This window comes from Mastomys coucha, unplaced genomic scaffold, assembly GCF_008632895.1.
Source record: "Mastomys coucha isolate ucsf_1 unplaced genomic scaffold, UCSF_Mcou_1 pScaffold8, whole genome shotgun sequence".
NCBI lineage: Eukaryota > Metazoa > Chordata > Mammalia > Rodentia > Muridae > Mastomys > Mastomys coucha.
In genome coordinates, this window is record NW_022196914.1 from 35,001,297 (window position 1) to 35,011,566 (window position 10,270).

Consider the following 10,270-nt stretch of genomic DNA (forward strand, 5'->3'; position numbering starts at 1 on the left):
AGTGCAAGTACTGCTGCCAGCCTAGAAGGGCTGCCATCCTAAGGTCTAGGTCGCCGCTTTGGCTGTGTACACACTCAAGCGCCCTCACCCAAAGGCCCTGGCCTTGCTATGGGTGCGCGAGTTGAGATGATGCTCTGGACCCTGAGGTGAAGGCCGCTGGAACAGTGAAAAATAGCTAACACAAGGCTTTACCTAATCCCCTTCCTTTGGTGGTGGGTGTTTACGGAACATATTTGGGATCTGAGCGTAGGATAGCACCACAATAAAGCGTTAACCTGTAAAATAGAATTCCGCCTGTGATGATGAAGCCTGGTTGGGAAGAACTACGATTGCCACCACCCCATCTCACTGTGTCGACCACAGCAGGCAGGAACGGTCAGCTCAGGATCAGGCAAACAAAGCCTTAGATTCCTACGCCTATCTAACCTTCAATACATCAAGGATAGACTTCATTGCTTGCCACCTGGGCCTAGACTAGACTGGGTCCCCAGCTCGGGGCGAAAAGGGAGCCCGAGAAGCATTCTGTAGAGGGAAACCCTGCAAGACTGCGCCCCCCTTCGTTACTCCTACACTTCCGCAAACCACTGAACCTGGCTGGGGAACACACCGGGCCAGTAGTCCCCAAGACCATCTACGGAAAAGTACGATAGCTGCGACCCCGCCCCTTCCGCTACCACGCTTGGTCCGCCTGAATCCCGCCCCTTCCTCCGTTCCCCGCCTCTTCTTTTTCCATGGTGGTCTCCTCGATATCCGGGATCCTGACTGTTTTCTAAGCACGCTCCTGCATCTTGGTTCCCGCACGTGGGAGGCCCATCCCGACCTTGAGCACAATGACCCGCGCTCCTCGTTGCCCGGCGGTGCGCTCTCTGCTGCGCAGCCGATACCGGGAGGTGTGGCCGCTGGCAACCTTTGTGCGGCGCCTGGGGCCTGAGGGCAGGCGGCTGGTACAACCCGGGGACCCGAAGGTCTACCGCACGTTGGTTGCCCAATGCCTAGTGTGCCTGCCCTGGGGCTCACAGCCTCCACCTGCTGAGCTTTCCTTCCACCAGGTGGGCCTCCAGGTGGGATCGCCATGGGTCGGGGGCGGAAAACCGGGAGGACGCGGGACAGCGCATCTAGCTCACGTGTCAAGACCCTCTTCTCCTTACCAGGTGTCATCCCTGAAAGAGCTGGTGGCCAGGGTCGTGCAGAGACTCTGCGAACGCAACGAGAGGAACGTGCTGGCTTTTGGCTTTGCACTGCTTAATGGGGCCAGAGGTGGGCCTCCCATAGCCTTCACTACTAGCGTGCGTAGCTACTTGCCCAACACCGTTACTGAGACGCTGCGCATCAGTCGTTCATGGATGCTCATGCTGAGCCGAGTGGGTGACGACCTGCTGGTCTACCTGCTGGCGCACTGTGCTCTTTACCTTCTGGTGCCCCCTAGCTGTGCCTACCAGGTGTGTGGGCCACCCCTGTACCAAATTTGTGCCACCACGGATACCTGGCCCTCTGTGTCCCCTAGTTACAGGCCCACTCAACCCGTGGGCAGGAATGTCACTAACCTTGGGTCCGCACACCAGGTCAAAAACAGTAGTCACCAGGAAGCAACGAAACCCTTGGCCTTACCATTACAAGGTACGAAGAGGCATCTGAGTCCTACCAGTCCAAGTGTGCCTTCAGCTAAGAAGGCCAGATTCGATCCTGCTCTGAGAGTGGAGGAGAGACCCAACAGGCAGGTGGCACCAACCCCATCAGGCAAAACATGGGTGCCAAGTCCTGCTGAGTCCCCCAAGGTACCTACTGCAGAGAAAAAATTGTCTTCTAAAGGAAAGGCATCTAACTTGAGTCTCTCTGGGTCGGTGTGCTGTAAACACAAGCTCAGCTCCACATCCCTGCTGTCACCACCCCCCCAAAATGCCTTTCAGCTCAGGCCATTTACTGAGACCAGACATTTCCTCTACTCCAGGGGAGGTGGCCACGAGGGGCTTAACCCCTCCTTCCTACTCAACAACCTCCAGCCTAGCTTGACTGGGGCCAGGAGACTGGTGGAGATCATCTTTCTGGGCTCGGTGCCTAGGCCATCAGGACCACTCTGCAAGACGCACCGCCTGCCACGTCGATACTGGCAGATGCGGCCCCTATTCCAACAGCTACTTGTGAACCATGCGGAGTGCCAGTATGTCAGACTCCTCAGGTCACATTGCAGGTTTCGAACAGCAAACCCACAGTTGACGACAGATGCCTTGAACACCAGCCCAGAACACCTCATAGATTTGCTCCGCCTACACAGCAGTCCCTGGCAGGTATATGGTTTTCTTCGGGCCTGTCTCCGAAAGGTGGTGCCTGCTGGTCTCTGGGGTACCAGGCACAACGAGCGCCGTTTCTTTAAGAACGTAAAGAAGTTCATCTCCTTGGGGAAGTATGCCAAGCTGTCTCTGCAGGAACTGATGTGGAAGATGAAAGTAGAAGATTGCCACTGGCTCCGCAGCAGCCCAGGTGAGCATGGCTGGTCTCCAGCTGAATGCACTAGGGGCCCAGAAGAGGGAGACAATGGGTGGCAGTAACCCAGGGCCCCAGTGGTGTGGTGGCTTTATGCACTCAATGGCTGGACAAGTTCCATCTGATAGTCTCTGACTCCAGCCTCCCTCCAGCTCACCTTGCATAAACTAAGATTCTTGTCCAAGCTCTGGGCAGGTTCTCAGTGCTGGGGACATTGTGGTAAAGAGATAAGCAGATAGGGAGCATAGTGGATAGGGGTTCTGGCACAGTGTACCACTGAGAGTCCGGAAGCGCTAGTGAGAGCTAATGTAAGGGTCAGTTGTTCGCCAAAGAATGATACCCCAGAACCAAACAGTATGCAGAAGCAAGGAGCATTTCATTCTGCAGAAATCGAGCATGCAGGGGTACTCTCATTCCAAGGTGAGACAACCAAGTGTGCTCGCAGGCTAGATTTAAAGGTGACTCTGGGGTAGGTGACCTTTATCTTACTCCATCTCTAGGGGCATTCCATTACTGGGGCACAGGGGTGGGGAGCTGGAAACTGTTACTGGGGAGTTCTGGAAACTTGCTGACCCATTGTCCTTGCTTCACGCTAGGTAGCTGGGCAGCTCCTAATGAGTGGCAGGATAGTTTCTGACTAGCTACCTAAAGCCTGTTTTGCTTTTTTTTTTTTTTTTTTTTTTTTTTTTTTTTTTCTTTTTAGTAATTTATTTGCTCAGTTCTTAGGCCTGGTCTCCTAGACTGCCAGTTTGAAGGGTGTAAGAAGTCAGCTGGTCTCACTACTACTTCAGGTTATCCATAATCCCCCTGTGGAACTGTGCCTCACTGATAACAATAGCAGACTAACACAGGAACCCATTGTCCTTATGGGAAGTGGGGCACCCGAGTTTCAAAGGTTCTTCTGTCTCTCCCAGTGTGCAGATGTGTGCTTAAGCTATAATGTTGCAGCTGCTGGGTCCACAAAGGGTAGGAGAGATAAATAAAAAGACTGTATGCTATAGTGAAGATTCCCCGTCCCATCTTAGGTGTGAGAAGGAACTGGTGCATAAAAGGGGACTGGTTGTGTTACTTGGGAGGCTGCAGAGCCTGGACTCCTGTGCCCTCCTTGCCTGGTTTTCTGGGTTTAATGTTGAGGTTGGTCCACAGCCAGCACTCCTGTTACAACCTGTGCATGTATGGAAGGGACCAAACTTCCTACCTGCTCTCCCTTCTCCCAAACTCCCAGGATATTATGGGGAAAAGATGGTAGAGCCATGTTTCCCACCATGGATGGTCCTGGGAAGCTCCGAAGTAAGCTTTTAAAAGTACATATCTGGCAAAGTATGGTGGCAGACACCTTTAATCTCATCACTCAGAAGCCGAGGCAGGTGGATCTCTGAGTTCAAGGACAGCCTGACTTACAAAGTGAATCCAGGCCACCCAGGGTTCTGCTATGCAGAGAAACCCTGTCTGGAAAACAAACAAACAAAAAAAGCATACCAGCCCTGGGTGTGATAGGGCACACCTTTAATCCTAGCACTCTGGTGGCAGAGGCAAGCGGATCTCTAAAGAGTTTGGGGCCTAGCCTAGTCTACAGAGTGAATTCTAATACCACCAGGGCTACACTCAGAAACCTTATCTTGAAACAAACAGAACATCCCTGACTCTCCACACAGGCTGCAGCACAGAGCCTGTGTGGCCAAAGCAAGTCATCCCACCTGCTGAGCACTTATTCTTTCTGGCTCCCTTACACACACGTTGCCCAGGGTTACTGAGAGACCCCCCAGGAGGAAAGGAGATACTGCAGCCCTTCAGAATCCTGTCTCCTCAGACAGATCGCAGGCTCCTTCCTGCTTAGAGTGTTGCCAGATCCTATCAGTTTACACCCAGCTTTATGGTTGCCTTTCCACACACTTGTTTGAACCTGTCTCTTTCCTGCTCCGAGAACCCCTTTGACCTTCAGTTTGTCTGTGGAAACTTAAGCATGCTCTCTGTTAGAGTTTTCTTTAGAATTTTATTGCTTCTCTTCAGGTTCATTCTGGATCCCCACAAGTACCACCACCACCCCAACATCATAGGTATTTAGCTACACGGTTCCTTCTGGATACTGCCTTAGCTGCATCTAGTGCTTCTGTACGTATGTGGCCATTTTAATATCAGTGGATTTTGTTTTTTGGGATATATTTTTTTCCAAATGTGTGAAATATTTTGAATTTTTCTTTGAAATTGATTCTGAACTCTGTGTAGAAGTCTGCGTAATACCAGTTATTCGAAAGTGCTGCAAACGTGCACCTCTACACAGGCAGTTTTCCGAAATGTTTGCTGTATTTCTGAATCCTGCGATTTTGACAAGGTTTTACTATGTAGCCCTAACTGGCCTGTGACTTGTTTGTAGATGAGATTGACCTTGAACTCACTGAGATCTGCCTGCCCCTGCCTCCCAAAAGCTTCCATTAAAGATATGAGCCACCACACCCAGCTGGAATTTTTATCTTTCTGATTAGAGAATCTTTGATTACCAGGATATTAGTTTTTTGTTTTGTTCTGTTTTGTTTTTGTTTTTTCGAGACAGGGTTTCTCTGTATAGCTCTGGCTGTCCTGGAACTCACTCTGTAGACCCTCAGATTTGCAACCCTCCTTCATCTCAGCTTCAGGGGAAGCTGAGATTAAAGGTGTGTAACCTGCAGTTCTCATCCACTCAAACCGACTGAACCTGGCTTGTTTTGTTGTTTCCCTGCTATGTTTTTTTTTTTTTTCTTTAAGTTTTACTTTTAAGATTTCTGAAATCTGGGGCTGGAGAGATGGCTCAGTGGGTAAGAGCATTGACTGTTTTACCAGAGGTCCTGAGTTCAATTCCCAGCCACCACATGATGGCTCACAACTATCTGTAAAATGGGATCCGATGCCCTCTTCTGGTGTGTCTGAAGACCACTACAGTGTACTCAATATTAAAAAAATTTAAAAAAAAATAAGATTTCTGAATTCTTAGAATTTAGATGTGTCTTTTCACAGCATGCAGGTGAATGTTTTTTATATATTGTCCTGCCAGTTTGACAGTTATCACTTAGATAGGAAGCTTAGCTTCTCTCTCTCCTTCCTTTCCTCCCTCCCTCCCTTCCTAAGAATGTCTGAGTCCACTGCTTCTGTTATTTCCAGTTTGCTTTCATTAGTTTCATGCGTATGTGTTTTGTTTGCATGTATATACCTATGCACCACTTGCATGCTTGGTAGCTACAGAAGCCAGAAGAGAGCATAGGATCTCCCTGTACTGGCATTACATTACAGAGGCTTGAAAGCCGCCATGTGGATGCTGGGACTCGAACCCCAGTCCCCTGAGTAAAGGCAGCCAGTGTCTGAAGAGCTGAGCCATTTCTTTAGCCGGTTTGCTCTTAACTCTTGCTGCGCCCCGGTGTCTTGCTTCTGAGTAACTGGAAGGTGCATTTCCTTGCTGCATATGTTTTCATTCTCTCTCTACCTTCTAGCAGTAAGAGCTTATGCGCACTGCTCTCTGTCAACAGTCAACTGAGCCTTAACTCGAACTCTGATCAGTTCTCCACTAGCTCCTATCCCTCTGCTGATTTAGGTCTGCCTTCAGCCTCTCTGCTGCCAAATTAATATCATTCTTGGTTTGTGTTTTTTGTTTGTTTGTTTGTTTTTGTTTTTGTTTTTTAAGGTCATTGCTTGTTTAGTTTTAACCTTCCACACCATTTCCTCCATGTATTGACTTATTTTCAGTGATCATTTTATGTGGATGAATGTTTTGCCTGAATGTATGTATGTGTACCATGACAGGCCTGCTACTAGAGCTGAGCAAACTGGAACTAGAATTGCAGGAGGTTGTAAGCTACCACATGGACCTCTGCAAAACAGCCAGTGCCCTTAACCACTGAGCCAGCCCTCTAGCCCTGGTTCTTAACCACTGAGCCAGCCCTCCAGCCAGTGCCCTTAACCACTGAGCCAGCCCTCCAGCCCTGGTTCTTAACCACTGAGCCAGCCCTCCAGCCAGTGCCCTTAACTACTGAGCCAGCCCTCTAGCCAGTGCCCTTAACCACTGAGCCAGCCCTCCAGCCAGTGCCCTTAACTACTGAGCCAGCCCTCCAGCCAGTGCCCTTAACCACTGAGCCAGCCCTCCAGCCAGTGCCCTTAACCACTGAGCCAGCCCTCCAGCCAGTGCCCTTAACTACTGAGCCAGCCCTCTAGCCAGTGCCCTTAACCACTGAGCCAGCCCTCCAGCCAGTGCCCTTAACTACTGAGCCAGCCCTCCAGCCAGTGCCCTTAACTACTGAGCCAGCCCTCCAGCCCTGTTTCTTTCTTTTTTTGTTCATTCTGTCTTCTGGCTTGTACCTCTTTCTGGGATTCCCCTTCTCCTTCACAAGTTTCCTTCATATTTATCACTGCTGGTAAACCCTCCTTTTCCTGGATAAAGAGACCCCTGTGGTATCTGGAGATACACAGAATCTATACAGCTGTTATGGTGCATGTTCTAGACATCTCTGAACCACACTGCTCAGTGGCAATGTGTGTGTGTGTGTGTGTGTGTGTGTGTGTGTGTGTGTGTGTGTGTGTAGTTGGTGACCCAGTAGTACAGCACCAGCTCTCACTGAGGATTGCCTGCACATGTGTGTGGAGGTCTGAGGTTGACACTCAGTGTCATCTTTAATCACTCGGAGCTTACTGATTCAGCTGGAGGTACTGATTTACCTCCACAGTATTGGAATTACAGGCACACGTCACCACTCCTGGCTTTTAAAACATGGGTTCTGACAATTGAACTTGGTTTTCATGCTCCTCCAGCAAGCACTTAATCCAACTAAACCATGTCCCTATCCCCTAACTGAATATATAATTCGGTTTAGAACAGAAGCTAGGGTTTGCTAAGTTAGTCTAGCCCAAAAGAATCCCTGGATAGTCACAATGGTGCTAGGTCAGATTCAGAGATTGGTAGTGAATGGCTGCTATTGGTGGGTGAAGGATGCCTCAAGAGCATCTCTCTGTCAGTCAGCAGCATTTCATCTGCAGTCAGTAGGCCTGCAGGAGCCCCACCACAGACATGGCTGTCAGGGAACTTTAGTTTACAACCTAAAGAAAGCATACACACAAAGGTTAAACTAGTTTATTAATACATTTTACTAGAGCCCAGAATGTCCAGAGTAACACCCAATGGGCTCATTTTGGGACCCATGGCTTCCATGCTGGACATCATGGGTCTGAAGTGAGTTATGGATGTTGAGTATCTTCTACTTTCAGGGAAGGACTGTGTCCCTGCTGCAGAGCACCGTCTAAGGGAGAGGATCCTGGCTATGTTCCTGTTTTGGCTGATGGACACATACGTGGTACAGCTGCTTAGGTCATTCTTTTACATCACAGAGACCACATTCCAGAAGAACAGACTCTTCTTCTACCGTAAGAGTGTGTGGAGCAAGGTGCAGAGCATTGGAGCCAGGTATCACACAGTATCTCTTAAATATCAGTGTTTCTGTTTGAGTACACAGAGCACTGGCGCACAGTGTGTGGCACCTGCTAGCCTGTGCATTTACCTTGAGGGCCTAGACGCCCTGTAGCCATGGACTAGAGACCCTGCTTTCTTGCTTGTGAAATCATAAGTTGGATCTGTACCGTCTAGAATATCCCTAAAGCAGGAGAGCTTTTTATCAAACAGGAGCAGAGCCGGTGGATTCCACCCCATGTCTACCCCTGAAGGAAGTGTCTCCTCAGTGGGAAACTACAAGGGTCCACCTTGAGAAGTGGTAGGGCTCTGAGTGGCTGAGGTTTGATTGAGTGCTGATTGAGCTGGAGTTGGCTGTCTCAGCAGAAGGTACAAAGGCCAAGCTGAAGGGGCAGAAGAGCAGCCAGGCAAGGCCTGCAGAGAGCAGACTACCATGTTAACTTTGTTTTTTTGTTTGTCTTTTGTTTTGTTTGTTTTCTTTTTCTTTTTCTTTTTTCTTTCTTTCTTTTTTTTTTTTTTTTTTTTTTTTTTTTTTTTTTAGGTTTTTCAAGACGGGGTTTCTCTGTGTAGCCCTGGCTGTCCTGGAACTCACTCTGTAGACCAGGCTGGCCTCGAACTCAGAAATCCACCTGCCTCTGCCTCCCAAGTGCTGGGATTAAAGGTGTGTGCCACCACCGCCCAGCTGTTTTATTTTTCAAGACAGTGTTTCTTTGTGTGGTCCTGGCTGTCCTGAAACTAGTTTCATAGACCAGGCTGGCTTCAAACTCACAGAGATCCACCTGCCTCTGCCTCCCGGGTGCTGGGATTGAAAGTGTGCGCCACCACCACTCAGCTCCATGTTAGCTTTCTTGAGGTCCAGCCTTAATTATGTATTGCACGTCACCCACCCATTGTGCTTATGGATCCTTAAGCAGGGCTTCCTGGGGGCAGGCAGGGGACACTTTTTACTTTCATACTCATGTCTAAGCCAAGATATTCCTAAGAGTCAGCTGATTGCTTCAAAAGTGTCCTGGCCAGTGAGACCCCCAAGAAGGGATACCAAGGGCAGACTATGGGGCCAGATGTCTCAGGTGCCAACCCAGGCTACGTGTCATGTACCCTGCCCAGACAGTTCTATGGGGTGTGTGGTTTGTGTGGGTTGTTAAGGTCTTAGATGTAGCCCCATAGCATGGTCGGGTGTCAAGTGCTCCAAGTTCCCAACCACCCTGATGGGATGTGTCTCATGAACTTGCATGCTCATGTCATAACTCCACAGTGCTCTCTGTAACAGGCAACACCTTGAGAGAGTGCAGCTACGGGAGCTGTCACAAGAAGAGGTCAGGCATCACCAAGACACCTGGCTAGCCATGCCCATCTGCAGGCTGCGCTTCATCCCCAAGCCCAATGGTCTCCGGCCCATTGTGAACATGAGTTATAGCATGGGCACCAGAGCCTTTGGCAGAAAGAAGCAGGTGACTGGGCTTGGCCCTGTACTGATGGTTGGGTCTATACTCTGACTTAAGTAAGGGGGTTGGGGTTAGGGTTAGGGGTTAGGGTTGGGGGTTGTTGTTCCTGAGTCTAAAAATTCAGCATGTGGAAAGGTCTTAGAGATGGGAGATGGTCCCAAGAACCAGAGAGCTTGGGACACAAGCCCTGGAGATCCCTCAGGGCTCCTGCCAGGTAAGGTAGGTACTATATGGCCTCTATGCTAGGGGGCAAAGGAACCAGGGGGCAGCTGCCACCATCCCCATATCTAGATGCCAGTAACAGCTCTGACCCCTATCAGTGCCTGTGTGGTCATTGGTAATGCCCCAGAGGACAACGTGAAGCTCTTGGTGCCTCACCTCAGCTGGAGGACCTCTGTGAGTGAAGGTGACCCTGAACCTGACTCTAGTCCAATGGGCATGTTTCTAGAAGGCAGTGCCCCTGAGGGTGGTTGAGAACAGGTTGAGGCAGATTGGATGAGGGCCTCAAGTATAATCAATTGACTTAGTGAGATGGGTCTTCTAAGACTCTGGCTCGAGGCTGAGCTCTAGGAGTCTGTTCTGAGTAATTGGGGTGGTCGGGGAACAGTCTGCCAGGTCCCTTTCTAATGTGTCTTCTATGGCCCTGGCACAGGCCCAGTGTTTCAGCCAGCATCTCAAGACTCTGTTCAGCGTGCTCAACTATGAGCGGACCAAACATCCTAACCTTATGGGGGCTTCCGTACTGGGTATGAATGACATCTACAGGACCTGGCAGGCCTTCGTGCTGCGTGTGCGTGCTCGGGACCAGACACCCAGGATGTACTTTGTTAAGGTGGTCATTTAGACTCCTGTCTATCACATTTGCTCTCATGGTCTGGACTCTAGAGACCTCCTTGGAGTATAGCCAATGCTGGGTGAC

The 10,270-nt window shown here is 49.9% G+C and overlaps 1 protein-coding gene across 2 annotated transcripts in view; it reads left to right on the forward strand.

Annotated features, from left to right (window-relative positions):
* Positions 1–693: 693 nt before the first annotated feature.
* Positions 694–10,270, forward strand: part of Tert (telomerase reverse transcriptase) — a 24,317-nt gene continuing 14,740 nt past the window's right edge. Inside the window, exons 1-5 of one of the 2 annotated variants that reach the window (XR_004115722.1) lie at positions 694–1,049; positions 1,152–2,478; positions 7,708–7,903; positions 9,177–9,357; positions 10,004–10,183. Coding sequence is in view for 1 of the 2 variants with exons in the window: in XM_031360250.1 (XP_031216110.1) it covers positions 831–1,049; positions 1,152–2,478; positions 7,708–7,903; positions 9,177–9,357; positions 10,004–10,183 (2,103 nt within the window). In the remaining variant the exon portion in view is untranslated. The remainder of the gene's footprint in view (positions 1,050–1,151; positions 2,479–7,707; positions 7,904–9,176; positions 9,358–10,003; positions 10,184–10,270) is intronic. The other variant, XM_031360250.1, reaches the window with a different exon arrangement.